The sequence below is a fragment of the Panonychus citri genome, unplaced genomic scaffold (assembly GCF_014898815.1).
Source record: "Panonychus citri isolate SS breed McGregor unplaced genomic scaffold, ASM1489881v1 Contig00101, whole genome shotgun sequence".
NCBI lineage: Eukaryota > Metazoa > Arthropoda > Arachnida > Trombidiformes > Tetranychidae > Panonychus > Panonychus citri.
This window is the reverse complement of record NW_026515506.1, coordinates 367,920-391,285: the sequence shown is the minus strand read 5'-3', so window position 1 is coordinate 391,285 and position 23,366 is coordinate 367,920. Positions and strand designations below refer to the sequence as shown.

The window sequence follows — 23,366 nt, the reverse complement described above, 5'->3', positions numbered from 1 at the left end:
ATTTACAGGGTTAACCGGCCAAAGACACATCACCAAATTAAATCAACAAGAAAATACTTACAATTAAATGAAATTATTTGTTTAATTGTTAAATCTAATTAGGACTAGTTGTGATTAATTAGTCAACCTTTGGCTTGACTTACCTTCCTAGTCAACCCCAGTGTTGTTGTCATTTGATTTTGTTTTGTTCTCTTCTCTGTTTTGGATTTTTTCTTCTTCTGTTTCTATGAAAAGAAAATCAATAAGAAAAAAATAAAATTATGTGTCAATTGGTGCGTTCATCATCTATTCGGGATTCCATTTCTAAAAGTAAAAGTAAATCAAATGAATCTCACTTGATTGTTCGTAAAAGTTTATTGAGATTCTCTATTCTTGGTCTTGCCTGGGTGATTGCTTTCTGTTCACGTTTATTTGCTGTCATTCGTTTTGAATCAATTATTCATGAATTTGATCCATGGTAAGAGATTAATTATTCTTCACTTCAAAATGATGTCCATTCTCTTTCTCTTTCTCTTTCTCTTCTTTCTCTTCTTATCTTATTCCTTTCTTTTTCCTTTCTTTACTCCCTTTCTCTTTCTTTCAATCAATTCTTTTGTTTAATGTCACCTCATTGAAAGAATTGTCCATTTTCCCTTCTCTTCAATCTTTAAATTCACCAGATTTTGATTCATTCCTGTAGCTCTTTTTGATTTTTTCATTGTTCTCGGATTCTTTAACCGAACTGCCAGCATGTTTATGTTCATCTATGAGAATGACACCAAATTGTTTTCCATATTAATCCTTGTAATTTTCTTTCAACAGGTTTAACTATCGAGCGACCCATTATATGGTTAAACATGGTTTCTATAACTTTTTAAATTGGTTTGATGAGAGAGCATGGTATCCACTTGGAAGGATTGTTGGTGGAACTGTAAGTCATTGACAATTTATTAAAGAAATTGTCATTTCATTATTCTCTCTTTTCATTATCCTATTAATATTAATACAATTTTCTCTTTCTCCCTCTCTTTAGGTTTACCCAGGGTTGATGATAACCTCTGGTTCCATCCATTACATCCTGCAGCTATTGAATATTTCAGTTCATATTCGAGATATCTGTGTATTCTTAGCACCCGTATTCAGCGGTCTTACGGCCATTGCAACTTATTTATTAACCAAAGAATTATGGAATGAAGGAGCCGGACTATTCGCCGCTTGTTTTATTTCCATAGGTAGGTTTCAAAATCCATTGCCATCGTCAGCTTTTCATCATTTCATCAACAAAAAACTCTTCAGACAAGATCAGATTAGATTGAATTCAACGTTGCAATTTCTTCATCATAACAATCTAATGATAATAATAATGAAGAAGCATTTTATCCACATGATTTGCTATATTTTTTCAATTCTTTTTCAGAAACAATTTTAATTTTAATTTTAAAATCTTAATCTTCTCTTCCAACAGTACCTGGTTACATAAGTCGCTCTGTCGCCGGAAGCTATGATAACGAAGGCATTGCAATATTTGCTCTAATGCTTACCTACTATCTATGGGTACGTGCGATTATTATTAATGCTTATTGATACTTGTCACAGTTTATCTAATATATTTTTCATCTCAAAATCTTTTAGGTGAAAGCTGTCAAAACAGGAACCGTCTTTTGGGCTACTTTATGTGCCCTTTCATATTTTTATATGGTCTCTGCTTGGGGCGGATATGTTTTTATCATCAATTTAATTCCTTTACATGTTTTCTTTTTACTCTTAATGGGAAGATATTCAACAAGGATACACATCGGTTGGTTAACTTTTCTTTTATTACAATCTAATAGTAAAGTTTAACTAACCAAATATTTTTTATTTCTCTCCTTTTTCTTTCTCTTTTCTCCCAAAGCTTATACTACCTTTTTCATCCTCGGTTTACTTCTTTCCATGCAAATTCCCTTCGTTGGATTCCAACCTGTTCGAACAAGTGAACATATGGCATCAGCTGGAGTTTTCCTTCTCATTAATGCTTATGCGGCTATAAAATATTTCCAATCAGTTATGACACGACAAGAATTTAAATATTTCTTTCTCACTGCTACCGTAAGTGTTGGATGTGTTGTATTCGCTGGAGTTGTTGTCTTAACTTATGCTGGTTATGTTGCCCCTTGGAGCGGTCGATTCTACTCTCTATGGGATACTGGTTATGCTCGAATTCACATTCCAATTATTGCTTCAGTTTCTGAACATCAGCCGACAACTTGGTTTTCCTTTTTCTTTGATCTTCATCTTCTTGTACCAACCTTTCCAATTGGTCTCTTTTATTGTATCAAACAAGTCAACGATGAAAGAGTTTTCAGTAAGTTATCCTTTTCTTTTCGTAGGATAGCTCTTTTGTTTTTTTTAATCTATTCAATGATAAATAATAATCATATCTCTCTCTCTTTCTCTTTTCTCCATTTTCTCTAGTCGCCTTATATGCCATAACAGCTTCTTACTTTGCCGGGGTCATGGTTCGTCTTATGTTAACTTTAGCTCCAGTCGTTTGTGTATTAAGTGCTATTGCTTTCTCTGAGTGTTTCTACTTTACTTTACAATCAGATGATAAACCAAAGGGTAACCGTAAATCTATCCAAGGAGGTGATAATGAGGATAAAAGTGACAATGATGACAGTGATGATGAGAAAAAGAGAAACCTTTACGATAAGGTAAATTTACAATTTCTGATTGATTGAAGTGTATTAATCATTGAATACTTTTTTCTCACTTGTTTTTAGGCTGGTAAAGTACGGAAAATTAAAACTGATGCTAACAAAGATCTTGGAGTTGGTCATAATATAAGAGCAATCGTTTGGTTTGGTCTATTTGCTATGCTTGTGCTATTTGTTGTTCACTGTACTTGGGTTACAGCTAATGCTTATTCAAGTCCAAGTATTGTATTGTCAAGTTATGGTTCAGATGGGTAAGTCAATTGTTATGTTTGATTGATTGATTTTTATCGATTTTATGTAATTGATTCACAATTGATTCTGATGCATTCAACTTGGTATTTATTTTCTCTCTCTCTCTCTCTCTCTCTCTCTTTTAAGCTCTCGAGTAATTCTTGATGATTTCCGTGAAGCATATTACTGGTTATCACAAAATACCGCTGACGATGCACGAGTTATGTCTTGGTGGGATTATGGTTATCAAATTGCTGGAATGGCTAATCGAACAACGTTAGTTGATAACAATACTTGGAATAACAGTCACATCGCTTTGGTTGGTAAAGCAATGGCCTCAAATGAATCTGCTGCTTACTCAATAATGAGATCTCTTGATGTTGATTATGTTCTGGTTATTTTCGGAGGTGTCATCGGTTATTCTGGTGATGATATTAACAAATTCTTATGGATGGTTAGAATAGCTGAAGGTGAACACCCTAAAGATATTAGGGAAAGCGATTATTTCACTGAGCGAGGAGAGTTTAGAGTTGACTCGGCGGGCTCACCAACACTTCTTAACTGTTTAATGTACAAACTAAGCTATTATCGCTTTGGAGATTTACAGGTTTGTTTACATTGTTTATCTTTTAAAATCCAATCATTAATTTTTATCAACTTTTTCCTCGTTTTTTTTTCACTCTTTCAACAATTAGATCGATTATCGAGCTCCGGCTGGATTTGATAGGACCCGAAATGCTGAGATTGGTAATAAAGATATTAAATTAGAACATTTGGAAGAAGCGTATACAACCGAACATTGGCTTGTAAGAATATATCGAGTAAAAGAACCCGCTAATAGACCAAGAATTCGTTATCCTGACAGAAAATTGAAACCGAAAAATATATTTTCCAGTAAGAAGGTAAAAAGAGACTTTTAAGATTAATAGATTTTTGAATTTCTGTTTTGTTTTCTAATTCTTTCCATTTCTTTTGCTTTTCTTAACACGCACACAGACGAGCCGAAAACGAAAAGGAACCATAAAGGATAGACCGACGGTCGTTAAAGGAAAGAAAAACACTGCAACTTAATTTAACTAAAATTGGATTTACAATTAACTAAATAAATTTCCTAACACAAAGAAAAACACACAAAAAAAGACGGGAGGATAATAAGCAACGGAATATGTTTGATTTTTGTCATGAGAATCAATAAGATTTTGAGTGCCTCGGGCAATCTTTTTTTTTCAATTTCAATTGAAAGTTAATAGTTAATTTTATACAATTTTTTGTGGTACCAATCCAAGATCATTGATTAACGGACTGCTTTAACGAAGCAAAAATGGAATAGATTTATTAAAAAAATGATAATAATTAAATTAACAATTTACACAAAAATATTTGCTTTCCAAAAGGAAGACAATTATTATTTTTACTCCAATTGCTGAACAACAACAAAAAAAGATGCGCAATTAACTAATCAAATGAAAAGTTGATTAATTCATTGGAATGGAAATTGTTATTGGATCAATGAGTCAGTCTAATTGTTAAAAACTCGCACAATTAAACAATAGATTTAAATAATTAACCTGATCAATAGTATTGGAACAATAAATCAAACTAATTATTAACATTTAACTTCCTCTTAACAGTTAATCTAATGATGATATTAATCACAATTAAACACTTTTCTCTTGCAAAATAATACACAAACTAATTACATCTAGAAATTATATTCAGTTTAATACTAAGCTCTCCAATCTAAATTGTTATTGAGTTAAAATTTGTCTCTTAAATTGTTACAATTACAATGGACCAAGTTAATCTTGCCAATCATCGTTTAAATTGTTATGAAATTGAATTTGAATCAATGCCAATTACCTTTAAATGGATTGAATCTAAATTAAGTGATCCAAAAAAACCACCGAAACCATTGAAAAGTGATCAAGATGAAAGTTCATTTCTTTATTATTTATTGTCACTTCCCCAAGAGTTTTTGACAACAATTTACATGAAAACCATGGGAATTAAATTAATTTATCCAGGATCAACAATGATGAACAACTTGATCATGTCACAAAAGATGAGAGAGAAAAGAAATCGTCTAATTAAAGATTACCAAGGAAAACGATGTAAATTGTTAACTAACGACGGAAATACAATTGATTCAATGTTCATTGATCAAAGAGGAATCAATGTCAATGGAGCTAAATTAGTGATTACCTGTGAAGGAAACATGGGATATTATGAATGTAGTAGCATTTGGTGTCCACTAACTGCCGGTAAGAGCAATTGTAGATTAGTTGATTGGTTGGTGGAGTTAATTGTTGACTAATTCATCTCTTAGGTTATTCTGTTCTTGGTTGGAATCACCCTGGTTTCGGTTCATCAACTGGTCAACCTTTTCCCGAAGCTGAAGTCAATGCAATCGACACGGTGATTAAATTTGCTCTTGAAAAACTTTGCTTCAATCAAGAATCAATCATAATCTATGGCTGGTCAATCGGTGGTTATACGTCCAGTTGGGCGGCGATGAGTTATCCTTTCGTTCGTGGACTTATTTTGGACGCTTCGTTTGACCATATTAATTCAGTTCTATCGACCAAAATTCCGAGAATCAGTCGACCCTTTTGGTTATCTTCAATGAAGAAACATTTTAATCTAAATGTTTCCGAACAACTTGATTATTTCCCTGGTCCAGTTTTGGTCATTCGACGGACTAAAGATATTATCACAACTGATATTCTTTCAGATCAGATTATGTCCAATCGAGCTAATTACATAATCATCAACCTGTTTAAACGACGATTCCCTATGCTAATGAATGACACGGGAACTGCTTTGGCCTTAAAGTGCTGGTTATCTGGAGATACTAATCAGCAAAGTGAGTGTTCATCTCTTTTGTGGTTAATTGTTTTGGGAAAGTTATCTAATTGTTGGTGCTCTTAAATTTAGATCGAATCATGATTGATTATAATGTTGATTTCGTTAATTGTCAATCTCTTCTTAAAATGTTTCTCGATAAACATGGTCGTCGATTTCCAGTTCTCATTGGATCGGAATTAGATGAGAAAACACGAATTAGTTTAATTCTTTTCTTGGTGAGTCGTAATCTTAATTGTTGATTAATTGGAATTGGAAATTTTCTTCCTCTAATTATATTTATTGTGTTTTCTTTTTGTTTCCTTTAATCGCGATTAGGCCTCGAAACATTTACTCGACTTCGATGAGACTCATACTTGCCCTCTTCCAGTGAGATACTTCATTGAACCTTGGAATTTATTTGAAATCTAATTGTTACAATTGCACTTTAACTATCATTAGATTGTCAAAGTTGATTAAATCTCTTATTAAAAAATCTTTTGAAATGGTTACTTTGTTTCGGAGGAAAATTAAATCACATTGAAATTTACTCTCAGTTAATTTGGACACAGAATTCAAAACTGCTTGTTATTAACACAATCAAAGTAATTATAATGCTATTTTTTGATTGATTTTAATTGTTGTTGTGCTCATCGTCAACAACACTTTAATCAACACTTGACTATTGGTTGATTAAAGATTAAATTGAATAGACAAGAGTTTTTGATTTGCTTTTATCTTGAAATGTTTCGGACAAAGAGTAATAATTGCTCTCAATTAAATCCTTGAATCAACCATATTACTATTAAATAAGTGATCAAACAATTAACCTAATCATGATTTATTCAAATACAAACAAGTTAATTGTTATTATTTCCGCTTCTCGTTGGTTCAATGAATGATATGAAGGTTTAGAAATTGTCACTTCTATTTAAACAACTAAATTAATTGCCAACGAATTTTTGTTTTATATTCACATTTGATTCTCTATCTCAATTGATTAACGCCTTTGGAAATAGCAAATGATATTTGAAGGTTATTTTGCTCACGAATTCTGATTACTGAGAAAAATTCTCTTGCCATATTGATAATTAAAGGAACTAATTAGTCGTTTAGTACCAATATACAATAAAGAATTGATCGAAAAAGGAATCAATCATATCAACGATTTATTACATTTATTTACGGTGAAGATGTGACGTGTGATGAAAAACTTTTTGTTCAGTTCGAAACTAAAATAAAATGAAACTCGAAATTTGTTATTTTTTTCTTCTTTTCTTTTATAATTTTTATTATCAATTAATTGTTGCGTTCTCATGTTATGTTTTTTATCATAATCTTCATCGGGAATCTACAATTCTTAACCAATTAATGACCTTTGGTTCAACTACCTGTTTCCAGAAAATATTGGCACGAATTTTTTCCAGTGTTTGTTTCAACGATTGAAAACCCGAACCAAGGGGAACCTTTGAATAAAAGTTCGAAACCTCATCATAATCGAATTGCGTTGAAAAGTGCCAACCTGTTTCCGATATAATAGCATCAATTGAAAATGAACCAGTACCAAAAAGGTTTAACAATGAGTCCCAATTAGAACGGACAAAATGCCAAGCCAAATGCCGACCCACCGGATTACGAGCAACGTGGGAAATTACATTCGCGGTGTCTTGAGGTTTAATCTTATTACGATCAAGGGAATAGTTGAGAAACTGTGAAAGTAGCCAAGGGTTAGTTGTATGAGCCATTGCCTCTAAAAGTAAACGCTTCTCAGAGGGAACCCTTTCCTTAGTATATTTGGTCCAGACAAATTCCCACTCTTTGATATCGCCCAATCGGACACCGGTCGTGTAAACGGTTTTCCTAAAATTGGGCGGCGGTTGATAAGCATCTTGAAACCATTTGTCAAAGTTTTGCTTCGCAATTCGTATCGTTGTGTCTTCGCCAAAATACGAGGCCGCATAATAGACCGATGAACGTAACTTGCGATCAAGATGAGAACCCTCATCGATCCATCCCTGTTTCCACATTTTAAGGGCAACTCGAAGTAGCCTAAGGATAAATTTACGTAACAATGGGTTACCCTCCATGATGGAATCAAGTATTTTCAGGTTAATTATCGTCGTCACCCAGGGGACATAATCCCGTTCTTTTGATTTTTCCAGGTAAGAGGTGATATTAAGAGCGATATGGGGCTGAAGTAGATCCATCCTCATGAAGGAGAAGGCATCATCGATTAGATTTGCTCGATCGGAGGGTGAAAGTAAATGTGTATCAGGTCCTGAGCGATCAAGAAGTGAAATTAAACGTTTCCAATTATATTCATCGTAATTAACACGATAAAATCCTGTTTGATTAACGTTTATTTTGAACCAATCGACATGATGAGGAAATGGAATCGCTGAATTTGTTGATGACATCCAGATGAGTGATGGATCTCGAGGATTATGACTCGTTATTAAAGTTATCGGGATTATCCATTGATAACCAAATGGTGATGAGGAAGAAGATGATAAATTACCGTCGATTGTTTCGTCTTCATTAACCATTGGACTGGAAAGGTAACGTTTTTGGGTCAATAAAACGTGTTCACCAAATGAACGAACGGTAATCACTGGGTATCCCTTTTGACGAACCCAAGTTTCCATGATGCTGGTTACATTAATTACTTCATTTGGCACAATCTAAATTCAATTGAATTGTGTAAGAATAATTAGTTAATTAATAGAGAATTAAGAAAAGAACAACTTTAGAAAAGTTTCTAAAATGTTTTGGTTTGGAATCAACAATTAACCCATCGATTGACTTGGAAAAATTATCAAATCATATTTTGAATATTGTTAATTAGCTGTGAAAATGTTTCACAATTAATAAATTGCTTGGACACAAATGATTGAAACTAAAAGATTAATCAAAATGAGTCAATTTCTAATTATTGTGATTATTTGTATTACGATATTGATTGTTTCGGTTTTTATCAAGTGAATTGCTTTCGCATTTGTTAATCGCTCCTACCAATCGAGAGTTAATTGTTGATTGTTTTGTTGATGATAATTTCCTCTGACCTTTGAAAATGACCTCCATAGGTCACTTGTTTCAGCATTGGAAAATTTATACTTGGAGAGATAGTTTTTTAATCCAAGTCTCAGGTTATCAGGGCCGAGAAAATTTTTCAGCATCCTTATGAGAGCAGCACCTTTTTTGTAGGAAATGGTATCAAAAATGGCCTCAATTTCCCGTGGGTCTTTAACATCGGTCATAATTGGGTGGGATGATTGAAGAGAATCAAGAGCCAAAGCCTCTTGGGTTGTGGTTAAAACGAATTGATCTAACATCCTCCATTCAGGGTATAAATGGTCAACCCCAAGGTTTTCAACGTACGAAGCGAAACCTTCATTAAGCCAAAGGTCATTCCACCATTTCATGGTAACCAAATTACCGAACCATTGGTGAGCAATTTCGTGTGATATTACGGTTAGAACTTCTTCCTTTACCGAATCGGATGAAGTTTTCTCATTGTACATTATTAGTGTGGCTCGAAATGTCATCAGTCCCCAGTTTTCCATTGCTCCAGCGGCAAAATCGGGAACGGAGACAAGGTCAAGTTTAGTTAAAGGATAAGTTATATTAAAAAATGATTGGAAATATGTTAATATGTTGACAGCTGATCTAAGGGCAAGATCTCCATGGTTAATCTGATCTCTTGGAACCAGAACACGAACATGGGTTCCCTCTTTGGTCCTTGCATCGAGCGGTTTAAAATCACAGACAACAAATGCTACCAGATAGGTGGACATTTGTACAGTTGTATCGAAAACGGAAAGACGAAGACCTTCCTTTGAATAGATTAGTGTATCTTGTTTCTCAGAATTAAAATAAACCTCGTGAATCGGTTCGTGGACCATTTTAAGGGCAAATGTTGCCTTAAGCGCGGGCTCATCGAAACACGGGAATGCTGATCGTGCCGATGTTGGCTCGAAATGGGTTGTGGCCAAATATTTCCTTCGTTCACTGGACATTTCAATATAAGATGAGATATAAAATCCTTCTAATCTTTCCTCAAGCATTTTGGTGAAATTTATCTTAACCAAATACTCGGTGTTAATTGTTAATACTGTTCCCAAACTGATATGGATTAATTCAAAGTCATCATTTTCCAGAACCTTAATTATTGGTATTGGTTCACGATCATCATTAAATTTGGTTATACTGATTTGTGTTAAATTTAATTGTTTCCCATGAAGTAAAATAAAATCAACTGATTCCTCCGAGGTAATTGTAATTTCAACGGATCCTCGATTAATAAACGTGGTTAAATTTGGATGCATGAAGATATCTAATCAAATGATAATCAAAATAAGAGAGAGAGAGAGAGAGAGAGAAACATGTCAAAAGATAATTAAATTAGTGTTGATAACAATCAATAAATAACAGTGATAAAAAAAAGACCAAATCAACAATATAATAATAGTAATATGATAAATTAATAAAGTTAATTGGTTTTCTAAAACAATGATTGGTTAACATTGGTACAGACACTTAATTAGTTTACAACGACAACGATTATTATCATTGTATTTTATGATTAGTGTCAAGTTTGAATGTCCCAATTTGTTTGATTGTTGTTAATTGTGAGATATTGATGACAATCAACTACTAACCATAATGGATGGGCTTAATAAAATTAGGCAATCTTAAATCACTCCAAGGAAATTGTTCCCCATTGGTGGCTAATAGATGTGATTGTGTTAAATTAAGGGTTGAATTGGTTGTATCTTCAATGGTACCAATGATATGACACTGATTAGTTTTAAAGGGATTGGCAAAGGCGCAAAGTAAGGCAGTTGAAATGAGTAGGATAACAATTGATGATATCATGATGAATAATTGATAAAATGAGAAATGTACATGGTGGGGATGCTGTTTACGGCAAACTCGACGATTCCGACAAAATGGGCCACAATCTCCGCGTAAAGATTTATTCGTGACCCCGTCAACAGATTCACGGCAGGTTAAAAATGTAACATCATCCATTTCGAGATCGGACATTTGAATGATACTCATCCCTCCGATCGGATGGTTGTTGATTGTTTCCTGGTTTCCTCGTTTAAAATTCAGTTTGATTGTTATAATTTTCTGATAGTCAAAAGATTTAGATATTTACTATTAAGATGATGATGATGATGATGATGGACAAGTGATGAAGATGATTTCCAAAAGTAAACAGTTTTACACACAAAGATAAATGATTATCCAAATGGAATTGAACAATTTAATAGTAATAATAATAACGATAATGATGAGAAAATGATGAATTTAGATATTGCATCAAGGATCCTGTTAGATGAACAACAATTAATGGTGATACGTTGATTAGTTGTAAGGAAAGATGGACAAATTAATTGGAGAGATTAGAATTGACAAAAAGGATTAAATTGCTTACCATTGATTTGATGCAAGATGTTGAACAGTTTCAACAATTAACAAATAAACAATAGGAAATTGTTCCTTTGGATGTAAACATAATTGTAATGAATTATTTGAACAATAATAATAACAAAGTCGAGAAACAAAAATATCGATCACAGGTCCGGTTGAAGAGATGCTATTAGATGAAGATGATAATTTGATGATGATGCCCAATGAAAGGAAGAAGATGAAGATAAAATGTCCACAATTATGGTGATGGAATCCACTGTTCACAGGCGATCGAGTGAATATAAATCATGGTAAAGTTCTGGATCACAATTGAAATGGTGTTTTCTTTTTTTCTCCTCTTTCTTTTTTCTCTTTATTCTCAACCAACTCACTTCGATCACTCTCACTACTTTTCCTCATCCTTTTCAGATTCCTTTATTTTCTTTCTTTTTTCATCTCTCTCTCTCTCTCTCTTCTCCCACCCCACTCTGGTAGTTTATCTCTTTCTTTTCCTTCTTTCTCTCTCTCTCTATTCACCATGTAACAACTCACACTGACTCTCTTTCTCTCTTTCATATCTCACTCTTACTTCTCGTCATCAAGATTGACTTTTTTTCTCCTCTCCCATTAGCCATGTAACGTAATCTTTATCGTCATCATCATCATCATCTTTCCTCCTCTTACTTTTCTTACTTTTTTTTCCTCTTTTCACATTTGAAGACCAAACATCAATTTGCTCCTTTCAATATCAACTCAAGAAGTGAATTAAAGAGGAGGAGGATAAGAGGTTCTTCTCACATGAAGAGGAGCCAAAAGAGGAGGAAATGATTGATAGAGGAACTTTTTTTCTCTCTTTCGTTTTTTTTCGTTAGCGACCATTACCAAAATTTCATTTTGTTTCTGGTTCCTTTTTTTCTCAATCCTTGCCTGTCAACTTTGCAACTTTTTAACTTGTGATATGAAAGGATGAAAATGATGCTCATGGTGATGAGGATGAAAAGGATGATGATGCTTCTTAAGGTTCAAGTCTATTCGGATGTTTATATGAATCAATATAATATCAATACGCAGGTTCCATTCACTACGTTACCTTTTTCACCATCAATGAATATGATATAATAAGTTTAGGTATTTTCTGGTTTCTTTTTGGTTTCCTCATCCTCTTCACGGAAGAGAGAGAGAGAGAGAGAGAGAGAGAGAGAGAGAGAGAGAGAGAGAGAGAGTCAGAATTGTGTTTCCATGAAGCTGATCAACTAAACCTATGGATTACAAATTCAACTGATTCGATTCATTGATCATCAGTATCACCGATAAACAGAAATCTAATCCAAATCTGCCCCGAAGGTAAAATCCATTCTTATGAGAATTGAAATTGAAACAATTTGTTTATATTACTCTTTGGATTCACTTAGGTATTAATATAATCTAAATCCATCTCCAACAGCCTAATTAACAGAGAAAAAATAATCTTAATTAGTAATCACCTATTTTGATTGTCACTTAGAAATTGTTACCTTTGCTAATTTCACTGCGTGAACAATTAAAATTAACATTAATATTAATTCAATTATCATCAATTTATTTTTTCTTAAAATTGTCACTGTCAACTGATTTATTAATAGTTCAGATGAAATTAAATTTATTGAAATGGTCATTGGGTGTTCTGAATTTATTCAAGGGTAAAACTATTTAAGTTTATTTAAATATCACATTTTTCATATTAAAAATACAAACAAGTACTTAACAATTAATAACTTGACTATTTAACTCTTAATTGAGTTATCATGATGAACAAATTGGCTCTAACGAGTGACCATTATTTTTAAAAAAAACTGTATCTTTACCAATGTTAATTTTTCTCACTTGCTTTATTACTAAATTACCTTACATATCCATATAAAGTACTGATAAAATGATAAAAAATCCAAAACAAAATTATTCTTATAATATTTTAATCATTCAATGGAATTGAAGAAAACATGAAAATAATCAATGAATGTAACTCAAATTAATTAACTGTAAAATGATAGGGAGATAATCATTGAAGATTATCTTGAGACGTTACAACCTCTCGAGTTGTATTCTCATTTTTCACTTGAAATAAATACTTTGTTTCATAGATTGTTTCTTAATCTCAATCAAACTCATTGATGATTTTTGAAAATTGAATCAGCAATTTAACATGAAATTAGTTTTAATTTGTTTATTGGGTTTGTTGCCCTTTGTTTTGGGCAAGCGAAGAGCTTTTTTAACGAGTCGAATTGATCCACTTTCTGATCTAATGGTGGAAAAGATCAATTCCCTCAACACAACGTGGAAGGTGAGTATCGATTGATGGAAAATTGTACTAATTCGAGTGAATTTAATTCGGTTTGATGTTCTATTTTAGGCTGGCAAAAATTTCCAAGGTTTAACTATCGATCAGATTAAAAGATTTTGTGGTGTTCGAAAAAATAAACGTCCAAATGTTGGAATTCGAAAAGGGAAAATTTCAATTATCTCTTCAATACCAGTAGAATTTGATTCCCGAGAAGTTTGGCCTGATTGTCCTTCCATCTCATTTATTCGTGATCAGGGTAGTTGTGGTTCTTGTTGGGCTTTCTCTTCAGCCGAAGCTATTTCAGATCGAACCTGCATCGGTTCAAATGGTACAATTAAAGTTGAACTTTCCGCTGAAGATGTTTTATCTTGTTGTACTGATTGTGGTTTCGGTTGTAATGGTGGTTTTCCCGAATCGGCCTACGAATACTGGGTCACTCGTGGACTGGTCACTGGTGGACTTTTCAACGGTGAAGGTTGTCAACCTTATAAAATCGAACCCTGTGAACATCATGTACCCGGTCCTCGGCCTGCATGTACAGAGGAGCCCACACCGGCCTGTGAAGTGACCTGTCAATCCAATTACAATAAAACTTATTTACAAGATAAACACTTTGGTATGAGACATTATTCATTAGAACGAGATATTGTTCAAATTCAATCAGATATCATGAGAAATGGACCAGTTACTGCTGCTTTCGATGTTTATTCAGATTTTATTGTCTATAAATCAGGTAATCAAGTCATCTAATCAATTAATTGTTTCATCTTAATTCTCGGTGTGAATTTTTATCCCTTTAGGAGTTTACCAGAGGCACTCGAAAGACCTAATCGGCTCTCATGCTGTCAGAATCCTTGGTTGGGGTGTTGAAAATCATGTTCCTTATTGGCTTGTAGCAAACTCATGGAACACTGATTGGGGTGATCAAGGTAAATTAATTAGTTCTAAATTATAATCAAATCAAATTAACTTTCGATTCATTGACGTTTCTCTTTTTGATCGTTCGTTAGGTTACTTTAAGATTCACCGAGGTCAAAATGAATGTGGAATCGAGAATAACATCGTCACTGGTTTACCAAGAAATTGAACAATAATTTAAAACCAACAATTAAAAATATTCTAATTTCGCAATTAAATGATTACAATTAAAAGAGAAAAGAAAAAAAACCAAAACCAATGAATGAAAACATCGAAAGAGAAAACAAAATGTTACAACTTTTTGCTTCAAAATTTAAATTTCACATTAATTGATTTTCTTTCGTTAACAATTAAACTAATTATCCCAGCTGTTAATTAATTCCCCTTATTAATCGTAATTATTTCTAAAATTATAACAATTAGAATTAGAATTGTTTTTACCGCCACTGGAGAAGCTCCGCCTTTTTCGTATTTTTTCTTTTTTTTGTAAACATTGAGATTCCAAGTGTTGATTAACTTTAATTAATTGATAAACGATTGTGATAACATTAATTAACGTCTCTAGTTAATTATCGTCTATGTTAAAATAGGCGGAAATTAAGTTACGAAAGAGCGGAAAATAAAGATGAAGAGTAGATTCTAATTAGCTGTAAATACAACTTTCTCTCGCTCTCTCTCATAACCAGAAAATTACCTTTCATTTTTTTATCTCATTTTCTACTCTTTTTTTGTATTGTTTTTTTTTCTTTCTCATTTTGACATATTGTTCAGTTACTTTTCCCCACTTCCACTAATCAAATAACTGGAAACAAACTTGGATTGTTAATCAACAACAACAATTTTCCTGTGACCCTTTGTTTACGTCTACAAACTAATTTGTTGAGCGTAAAAGAAATTAGCTGATTTTTTATTCAATAATTGGAACAAGGTCTTTACTTTGTTACTTGTGTTCGTATTTGGTTTTCGTTTTCACTTTTCTTTCTTACATGTTCACCTGTTCTATATATTAATATATTAATTTCGAATTAATTTAAACGCCTGTGTTACGTGTCTATTTGTATAATTATGGAAATCGAATCTACATCATTAATCCATCGAGATGGAGCTAAAATACCTCGCTACTGGTGGGCTGCTATTGGTACTTATATGGGATCGATGGGAATTGGAACTGCGATCGCTTATTCGTCGACAGCATTACCTGGAATGAAACAACCTTCTAGTCAATTACTTCTCACATCGACTTCTCTCCAATCCTGGTTTGCCTCTATTCTTGCTTTATCCGCTCTTTTTGGTGGGATATTTGCTGGTCAAAGTATCGAGAAATTTGGCCGACGTTTAACATTAATGTTAATCAGTGTTCCCTTTATTGCTGGTTGGCTTTTAATTGCTTATTCTACTCGAGTTGATGTTTTGTTAGCTGGTCGAGTATTAACTGGATTCGCCTCTGGTTGTTGTACTTTAGCTTGTAACATTTATATAAGTGAAATTGTACCAACATCTCGTCGAGGTTTAATTGGATCTGGTTTTCAACTTTTCGTCGCCGTTGGTATTGTAATTAGTTATATTGTTGGTAATTATGTTAGCTGGCCTTGGCACGCGGTAATTGCGACAATTTATCCATTAGGTATGCTCGCTATTATTGGTGCTCTTCACGAAACACCAACCTGGCTTTCAAATAATGGACGTCACGATGCTGCTATCGCTTCATATGTATTTTTCCGTTCAACTCATCCCGAATCTGCTCCAATCATAATGAAAGACGAATCGACACAATCAGATGGTTGTTTAAACACATTCTCCAGTTATAAAAATCCATCAATTTACAAACCTTTTCTCCTTTGTATGTTTCTCATGTTTGCCCAACAATTTTCGGGTATTAACGCTGTCACTTTCTATACTGTGGACATTTTTCACTCCTCTGGATCAACTATCGACGACAATTTAGCAACCATACTAATTGGATTAATTCAAACAGTTGCCACACTTATTGGTTGTATTTTGACTGATCGATTGGGTCGACGGATTTTACTTTTCATTTCCGGTATCATCATGGGTCTGGCCTTGTTCATCTTAACCCTTTACTATTATTTGTCATCATCTCAAGGTACTTCTTTCAGTCAATCGTTTGGTTGGATGCCACTGGTCGCTCTTGCCATTTATACCTCCGCCTTTGCTCTGGGCTATGGGCCACTTCCTTGGTTACTAATGAGCGAATTGCTCCCCAATCAAGTCAAAGGGTCGGCCTCGGGGATCGCTACCGCTTTCAACTGGTTCTGTTGTTTCATTGTGGCCAAAGAGTTTGTCCCATTCGAAGATCTAGTCGGCAAAGCGGGTACTTTCGGTACATTCGGTGCAATATGTATATTTAGTGCTTTTATTCTTGGATGGAAATTACCGGAAACAAAAGGAAAATCACTTGAGGAAATTCAAAGAATTTTTTCCTCGTCATATGAGCCAAAGATCTAGAACAAAAATAGATCACAATTAACTTTCCTTTCCATTTTTACATCTTCACAATTATGTAAAATCAACAATATGACCAATCAAATTATTTGTTACTCATTCGGCAACCGAAAAGTGAAAAAATATTGATGAAAACTGTTAATTCTTGATTGTTTATTAACAATTTAACGAATTCAGTTTAAAAATCTCATCGATAACTACAAAATGCTTAATTTCCTCTCGTGATTATTGTTAATATTCATCTGAATCAAATTAATTCCTATCACACTCTCCATGAAATACTCATCAACGAGATTTACTCAATATCAAGTTTCCATTGATCATAATGTATTGATAGTGAGTGTTTTTCATCAATTAGAAATATTTTCTCTAATTGTAATCATCAAATCAAATCTAATTGGAAAAAACAAGAAAAAAATTCTCAAACAATCAACCATCAAACGCCAACAATATAAAAACCATATTGTGAACATTGATTTAATTACCTCACGATAATGAAGGGGTTTCTCATCTAATTATCTCTAATTGTGCTGCAAATCAATTTAATCACTAATTGTAACATTTTGATTGCTGAATTTTTCACTTCATCAGTATTTTGTTTTCTCTGCAATTTGTGTAAAACTTTGCTCTATATATTTTTTAAATGTATTAATTGTAACAATTAACTCCAACAACAACAACAAAAAAATGGTGAAAATCCAATTAACTCAGTTGAAAAAAAAATCTCAATGAACAAATTTAATTGTAATTGATTGCCAATGTAAATAATTAACGATTAACGTCATTCGGAATCACAATTGAAAGATCATCGAAATAACTAAATTTGGTGTTAATCACAATTAACGGTACCCACAAATTAGATTAACAGTTTCACCCATTTAATTATCAATTCTGATGACAACAAAAGAGAGAGAAACAGTTAATCACAATTAGATAATCATATTCGGTTTAAAGTACAATTTGATTAACAAAATTAACATATCAAATCAATGAAGAAAATCAATCAGATAATCAGCTAATTGAGAGGAGTTGGAAAGAAATTAACTTAACATAAACAATCAAAATTGCGACACAAGAAAAACAACAACAAACGAAGATGAGAAAATGTCAACAATTAAAAAGAGCGAAAGAAAAAGATAAACAATGTCAACAATTAACTTTCTCTCATTCTTACAACAACAATCAACGATTAAAGACAATTAAATGTTGACTAATTTGGTGGTGTTTTTTGTTCTGCTGTTCGATTAACTCAATTATGTCCATTCATAGATTGAAATTGGAATTGGAACAGTTTGAAAAAGATCCACCGGAAGGATGTTCGGCCGGTCCAGTGGGCGACGATTTATTTTCATGGGAGGGAATGATCACCGGACCAGATGAGTCACCATATCAGGGAGGAATTTTCTTCCTGCAGATCAACTTCCCGAAAGATTATCCATATGAACCACCGCGGGTAAGATTCAAGACCAAAATTTTCCACCCCAACATAAGTAAAGAAGGAAACATTTGCTTGGACATATTGAAGAAAGGCCGTTGGTCAGCAGCATTGACCATCTCTCAAGTAATGATCTCGATAACATCGTTGCTAACTGACCCAAATGCCGATGATCCATTGGTCACCGAAGCCGCTAATCTATATAAAAAGGATAGAGATCAATACAATCGAATGGCCAAAGATTGGACCAAAAAGTACGCAATGATCGGAGGACTTTGATTGGATCGAAATAGAATTTTTTTAAAAACAAAAAATTCTAAAACAATGTAATGTTAATGATAACAGTTAATTTTCAGTAAAATCTATTGAACATCCTTCCGTTTTCAAAATTATCTTTACTCTCTCTCTCTCTCACGTACTCACTCATTCTCACTCTCTCCCTCCCTCTCTCTCTCTCTTTCTCTCTCTCTGTGATTAATTGTTTTTTCTCTCGTGGGCTCAAGTGATAAGCTAATTGTTTATCAACCATCACCACCACCTCCGATCATATTGTCACCAATCATCACAATTTTCGTGTCTCATTTTGTCAATTTTGTGTTTTTTTTTGTTCCTTTGCACTTGATTTTACTTTTGTTTATCTCTTTCTCTCTCACTTTGGATTTACTCTTTTGTCTTTAACTTCCGGTCCAATTTCAATTTATACCATTGATTGGAGACTATTAGTGTTCATTTGGTTTAAATTATTTGGTGACATCAGTTGATTTTTGGTTCTCTCTCTCTGGTTTGTGTGTCAATCTCCAAGGAAGGGCGAGTCCGTCTATGAGCAGCAAGGCTTAATTATCAATTCTAATTGCCAGCTGCCCAGTGAAGGGCTGTTTATTTCTTGAGTTAATTCATCATTTAAGTGACCATCATCTTTGACCAGTTCTTTTCTCAGCGGTTGGAACAATTTAACGTTCGCTTTTTCTATTTGCTTTGCTCTTTCTCTCTTTCTCTTTCTCCTTCTGTCGATGTTTATCAAGTGTAATTGTTATTGTCTTTCTCTCTTTTTTGATTTATATTTGATTTACTTCCTTCTTCACCTCTTTGATTTCAACATAATTGATGGTTTTTCGTTTTGTTTTGTTCAAATCTAATATCCAAAAAGAGTTAATCATGTTATCGTCGCAAGATCAAAAACTGGTCAGAATTTTGTAGGTATCGTCGTGGTTTTGTTTCTTTGATTAATTTCACTGATTGTTGATGTGGAGAGATGATGAGTAAGGGAGAGAAAGAGAGAGAGAGAGGAAGAGACAAATAACACTCTTCATTTTTTCGGTGAATTTGAAGACCGGTTGAATAAATTGGAATCAACAAGTGACTCTCTTTTTGCTTTTTCTCTCCCTCCCTTTCTATTTGAATCATTTTGGAACTTTTATCAAGATGAAGATGATTAAAATGAAAAACAAAATCAAATGGATGAATGTGGATCTAGTCATGGATATTTTTGTCGGGTTGACATGACACTAGAAACTCATTCACCCAGTCAATTTGTTGGATGAAACACCGGAATAAGAGGAGAGAGAAAGACAGATAAAGAGGAAGAGAGAAAGACAATGATAAAAATGGAGAAGAGAAAAAAAGATGAAGAAGAAGAAGAAGATGAAGAAAAGTAAAAATTTGAAAAATGGGAGAAAGAAGATGAAAAAAAAGAAGATGATGATAAAAGATGAAGAGGAATAGGATAGGTCAGCAGCAGCAGTTAACTCACCTTCTTAAAGTTGAACGTTGTTGAACATTTTCTAAGAAGAATAAAAGAGAAGAGAAAAAAGAAAAAAAGAATTCACCAAACGGCCAGTCTTCTTATTCCAAATTTTCTATCAACGTTTTTTTTCTCACTCTTCTTCTCATCATAATCATCTTCCTTTTCTTCTGATTTTCTCTCTCATTCTTTTCTCAATAAAAACTCTTTCTCTCTTTCTCTCTTCTTCTCTCTTCATCTCCCTCACTTTCTCCCTTTCTCAACAGGTTCATTGCTCACTTTTCCTTCTCTCTCTCTCTCTCTCTCTCTCTCACTTAGATCTACCTCGAAAACCTTGGCTAGTTTTTGTGACGGCGAAATTTAGTTTGAGAGAGAAACCGGTTTTTCAGGCTTTTCTTTTTCTACTTTAACGGGCGTCACTCTAACAACTAGTCAAGGTTTTCAAGGTAAGAGCTTTAAATAAGAAGAGAAGAAAAAATTAGAGAATAGCAATGAACCTGTTGAGAGAGAAAGAGAAAAAGTGAGGGAAAGAGGAAGAGAAGCGAAAAAAGTGAACAAGATGAAGAGCGAAAGAGCGAAAGAAGAGAACAAAAAAAAGAAAGAAAGAGTTTGAAGAGAATAAAAAGGAAGACAGGGAAAAAGAAAGAGAATTTGATGATTACAGGGTGTTGAGAGAAAAACATTGGGAGGAGATTAACGTGCGCAGGTTGATTCTCCAATCGGTGAATGTTTTTCAAAGAAAAATATTAAACCAGAAGAAGATTAATGCGCAAAGGGAGAGACAGTTTTCTCCTTCCCTCCAATCATCATTTTCAGATTTTGAACCAACTGTAGAGAGAGAGAGAGAGAATGAGTGAGAAGAAAAAACGTTGGAATGGAATAAGAGATTGGCCGTTTAGTTGAAATTCTTTTCTCTTTTTTTTCTCATTCTTCTTCTGAGAATCTTAACGTTGGCCTAACCTTCATTACTCTTCAATTGACCAACAATTTTTTCTTCTCTTCTTTTTTTTTGATTATTCTCCATTTTTTTTCTTCTTCTCATCGTTCATCGTTTCATTTTCGCTATTCTTATTCCGGTGTTTCATCCAACAAATTGACTGGATGGATGAGTTTCTAGTGTCATGTCAACCCGACAAAAATATCCATGACTAGATCCACATTCATCCAAACAATGTTGTTTTCTAATCATCTTTCATATAAATTGTTCTTCATTTGATTTTAATTTTTCTTTCTTTGGAAAGACTTGTTGATTTCTCCATCTCTTTTTCTCTCTCTCACTAATTCATCAACCGGTCTTTCTTACAAAATTTACAACCCCAGCTATTTGGTTTTCATCTTTAATTTTTTCTTTTCAATTTATTATCTTACATTTTTCTTCTTCTCTATTTTCATCCACATCACACAAGTGAAATACTAAATATAAAACTAATTAGACGACATCATGATTGATTAATTGGAATTCTCATCATTGTTTTTTTTTACTATTCTTTGGGCTGTTTGAACGGTAACCATGTTAAGTTATCTTTTTTCTTTCTCTTCTCTTCTCTCTCCCTATTTATTTTAGTAAGTAAATTTAGACCAAAAGTACTTGAACAGATTGTATTTTTGATCATCATATTTTGTTTTAATAAAGATATTAAAGGAAGTAATTCAAATTAAAAGAGAGAAAGAGAGAGAGAGAGAGAAAAATCTTTCTGTTGATTGTCAATCACTTGATAGCAGCGTTGATTATATGCTGTTCCTTGCGTTGATTGGTAACCAATTTGATGAACACTATTCTTTTTTGGCTTCGGCGTTCATTGTCTTCTCAGCTAAAGCGATGCAAGTTTCCTTGGAATTGCCCCCGCCAATAAAACCCGTCGTATGGACAAAAATGCAACCAGGAATTCCACTGACTTGAGATAATTGCTCATCTCGCAAACCACAGTAGTCGGCATGTATAGGAAGCCTCGAAACAAACGATCCAAAAGCTGTTGGAACAGCACATACTCTCCAATTCTTCTCAATACTTAGAAAAAGAGCGAATTTGACCTCTCCTTCAATCCCTAATTCTTTTTCAATTGTGAAAAGATGTTCTTTCCAGGGTATCCCACCATAAGAACTAAGATCAATTATTGCACCAGAAGGATGAACAGAAGATCGATTCAAAATGGCTTCTTTAACAAGCAATTTCGGTGGATACCAAGCATTACCATAATACTTAACTCGGTCTTCAAATTCACTTCCAACCAATTTGATTGCTTCAAGAAATCTGAGAATAACAATTAAACAAGAAAAGAGAATTTAAATTAACTCATTTAACTCTCGAAAAAGAAAAACATTGAATGAATTTCAAAGTGCATTTTATGTAAATGGAACAGAAATAATTTAAGCTTAGAGTTTGGAAGAGAATGAAAATCACCAAATAGAATGAGAGGGAAATAGAGAGTGAAAGAGAGGGAGAAGGAGAGAAGGTAAAGATTGAGAGAGAATAGAATGACATAAAATTACCTGTCGTATAAAATTTCATCGTTGACCTCTTGATTCCAAGCCGGCTCCAAGTAAGAGACTCTGGAGCTTAGGCCTGAGTGGATTGAGTATTTGGGTTCACCATCATACATATCAATTCCATTGTCAATGGCGTCAACTTCCAGAATAAAAGATTCATAAATTTTATCGAACAAAATTTCCAATTTTTCACCATCATGAGAATCACCAGAATCACCGACTGGCAAATCAAGTAATTGACTAATTATTCTCCTTCCATAATGATGATAAATCAGCCCCGCAGAGCTCAGCTTAATCTTGAATGGTTTCCGTGGATCCAGTGAGTTCAATGTGTGCTTGAATTCACGCTGATGGTGATCATATCGCTTCCGTCTATGGTCATAAACACCACCCACATCGACCACAATATCACTTGAATCGATAACTTTATCATCCCGAGATCGGATTATAGTTGAATTTTTAAATTCCGGTAATTGTTTCAACAAATAACAAGCTAAAACATCATCACAGTGAAAATTTCCGCTATGGGTACATATAGAAGATTCTGTTGATTGACTCATTTTGCGAATAAAATTAACTGATTGTTTAAAAGTTGAAAGAGATGAAAGTGACTCAGTTGATCTCAGACAATTAACTAAACGATAAACAATAGACATAAATTACTAAATGAGATGTTAACCATGTGAGAGTTAAGAGTGAACAGAAATGGGATACGAAAAGTAAACAGCTTACATCACATTATCTTCAGCCGATTTCTGCCAATTAGAGATGAAAATTAGTTCCATTGGAGATTCATTGATTGATCTTTGATTCTAATTAAATTATCCTTTCCTTTTTCGT

At 33.5% G+C, this 23,366-nt stretch overlaps 7 protein-coding genes across 7 annotated transcripts; 5 read left to right on the top strand and 2 right to left on the bottom strand.

The window, feature by feature from the left end:
* LOC128388704 (dolichyl-diphosphooligosaccharide--protein glycosyltransferase subunit STT3B-like) lies at positions 1-4,285 on the top strand. The gene is made up of 11 exons (XM_053348138.1): positions 1-457; positions 802-910; positions 1,013-1,211; positions 1,445-1,533; positions 1,612-1,777; positions 1,874-2,323; positions 2,434-2,672; positions 2,742-2,926; positions 3,054-3,513; positions 3,602-3,808; positions 3,903-4,285. Exons 1-11 carry the CDS (start codon positions 261-263, stop codon positions 3,975-3,977), a joined length of 2,376 nt encoding a protein of 791 aa, XP_053204113.1. The 5' UTR covers positions 1-260; the 3' UTR covers positions 3,978-4,285.
* A 302-nt stretch (positions 4,286-4,587) lies between these two features.
* On the top strand, positions 4,588-6,293 carry LOC128388708 (phosphatidylserine lipase ABHD16A-like). The gene is made up of 4 exons (XM_053348145.1): positions 4,588-5,167; positions 5,233-5,769; positions 5,841-5,986; positions 6,087-6,293. The coding sequence occupies exons 1-4, from the start codon at positions 4,696-4,698 to the stop codon at positions 6,177-6,179; spliced, it is 1,248 nt and encodes a 415-aa protein (XP_053204120.1). The 5' UTR covers positions 4,588-4,695; the 3' UTR covers positions 6,180-6,293.
* Positions 6,294-7,009: 716 nt separating this feature from the next.
* Positions 7,010-11,673, bottom strand: LOC128388703 (endoplasmic reticulum aminopeptidase 1-like). The gene is made up of 4 exons (XM_053348137.1): positions 11,188-11,673; positions 10,406-11,081; positions 8,810-10,080; positions 7,010-8,428 (listed from the first exon to the last, which is right to left on the bottom strand). Exons 2-4 carry the CDS (start codon positions 10,806-10,808, stop codon positions 7,088-7,090), a joined length of 3,015 nt encoding a protein of 1,004 aa, XP_053204112.1. The 5' UTR covers positions 10,809-11,081; positions 11,188-11,673; the 3' UTR covers positions 7,010-7,087.
* A 1,583-nt stretch (positions 11,674-13,256) lies between these two features.
* LOC128388722 (cathepsin B-like) lies at positions 13,257-14,775 on the top strand. The gene is made up of 4 exons (XM_053348175.1): positions 13,257-13,482; positions 13,552-14,215; positions 14,283-14,411; positions 14,493-14,775. The coding sequence occupies exons 1-4, from the start codon at positions 13,345-13,347 to the stop codon at positions 14,567-14,569; spliced, it is 1,008 nt and encodes a 335-aa protein (XP_053204150.1). The 5' UTR covers positions 13,257-13,344; the 3' UTR covers positions 14,570-14,775.
* Positions 14,776-14,926: 151 nt separating this feature from the next.
* LOC128388717 (facilitated trehalose transporter Tret1-like) lies at positions 14,927-17,769 on the top strand. The gene has a single exon (XM_053348161.1). It carries the CDS (start codon positions 15,466-15,468, stop codon positions 16,864-16,866), a length of 1,401 nt encoding a protein of 466 aa, XP_053204136.1. The 5' UTR covers positions 14,927-15,465; the 3' UTR covers positions 16,867-17,769.
* Positions 17,770-17,955: 186 nt separating this feature from the next.
* On the top strand, positions 17,956-18,690 carry LOC128388726 (ubiquitin-conjugating enzyme E2 D4-like). Its single transcript, XM_053348179.1, has one exon. The coding sequence runs from the start codon at positions 18,119-18,121 to the stop codon at positions 18,575-18,577; it is 459 nt and encodes a 152-aa protein (XP_053204154.1). The 5' UTR covers positions 17,956-18,118; the 3' UTR covers positions 18,578-18,690.
* A 2,670-nt stretch (positions 18,691-21,360) lies between these two features.
* LOC128388721 (MYG1 protein-like) lies at positions 21,361-23,309 on the bottom strand. The gene is made up of 2 exons (XM_053348172.1): positions 22,530-23,309; positions 21,361-22,290 (listed from the first exon to the last, which is right to left on the bottom strand). The coding sequence occupies exons 1-2, from the start codon at positions 23,180-23,182 to the stop codon at positions 21,813-21,815; spliced, it is 1,131 nt and encodes a 376-aa protein (XP_053204147.1). The 5' UTR covers positions 23,183-23,309; the 3' UTR covers positions 21,361-21,812.
* Between the last annotated feature and the right edge of the window lie 57 nt (positions 23,310-23,366).

What these genes read in the sequence shown, in the direction of transcription:
- LOC128388708 (XM_053348145.1), top strand. Translation starts at nt 4,696, where the DNA reads ATGGACCAAGTTAATCTTGCCAATCATCGTTTAAATTGTTATGAAATT. An exon ending in TTGGTGTCCACTAACTGCCG is followed by an intron (nt 5,168 to 5,232) that starts GTAAGAGCAATT and finishes TTCATCTCTTAG; the next exon opens with GTTATTCTGTTCTTGGTTGG. An exon ending in TTAGTTTAATTCTTTTCTTG is followed by an intron (nt 5,987 to 6,086) that starts GTGAGTCGTAAT and finishes AATCGCGATTAG; the next exon opens with GCCTCGAAACATTTACTCGA.
- LOC128388717 (XM_053348161.1), top strand. Translation starts at nt 15,466, where the DNA reads ATGGAAATCGAATCTACATCATTAATCCATCGAGATGGAGCTAAAATA.
- LOC128388722 (XM_053348175.1), top strand. Translation starts at nt 13,345, where the DNA reads ATGAAATTAGTTTTAATTTGTTTATTGGGTTTGTTGCCCTTTGTTTTG. An exon ending in CCCTCAACACAACGTGGAAG is followed by an intron (nt 13,483 to 13,551) that starts GTGAGTATCGAT and finishes GTTCTATTTTAG; the next exon opens with GCTGGCAAAAATTTCCAAGG. An exon ending in TTTTATTGTCTATAAATCAG is followed by an intron (nt 14,216 to 14,282) that starts GTAATCAAGTCA and finishes TTATCCCTTTAG; the next exon opens with GAGTTTACCAGAGGCACTCG.
- LOC128388703 (XM_053348137.1), bottom strand. Translation starts at nt 10,808, where the DNA reads ATGAGTATCATTCAAATGTCCGATCTCGAAATGGATGATGTTACATTT. An exon ending in TATTAAGCCCATCCATTATG is followed by an intron (nt 10,081 to 10,405) that starts GTTAGTAGTTGA and finishes TCATTTGATTAG; the next exon opens with ATATCTTCATGCATCCAAAT. An exon ending in TATGGAGGTCATTTTCAAAG is followed by an intron (nt 8,429 to 8,809) that starts GTCAGAGGAAAT and finishes AATTGAATTTAG; the next exon opens with ATTGTGCCAAATGAAGTAAT.
- LOC128388726 (XM_053348179.1), top strand. Translation starts at nt 18,119, where the DNA reads ATGTCCATTCATAGATTGAAATTGGAATTGGAACAGTTTGAAAAAGAT.
- LOC128388721 (XM_053348172.1), bottom strand. Translation starts at nt 23,182, where the DNA reads ATGTCTATTGTTTATCGTTTAGTTAATTGTCTGAGATCAACTGAGTCA. An exon ending in GATGAAATTTTATACGACAG is followed by an intron (nt 22,291 to 22,529) that starts GTAATTTTATGT and finishes TGTTATTCTCAG; the next exon opens with ATTTCTTGAAGCAATCAAAT.
- LOC128388704 (XM_053348138.1), top strand. Translation starts at nt 261, where the DNA reads ATGTGTCAATTGGTGCGTTCATCATCTATTCGGGATTCCATTTCTAAA. An exon ending in TGCTTACCTACTATCTATGG is followed by an intron (nt 1,534 to 1,611) that starts GTACGTGCGATT and finishes AAAATCTTTTAG; the next exon opens with GTGAAAGCTGTCAAAACAGG. An exon ending in TTCAACAAGGATACACATCG is followed by an intron (nt 1,778 to 1,873) that starts GTTGGTTAACTT and finishes TTTCTCCCAAAG; the next exon opens with CTTATACTACCTTTTTCATC.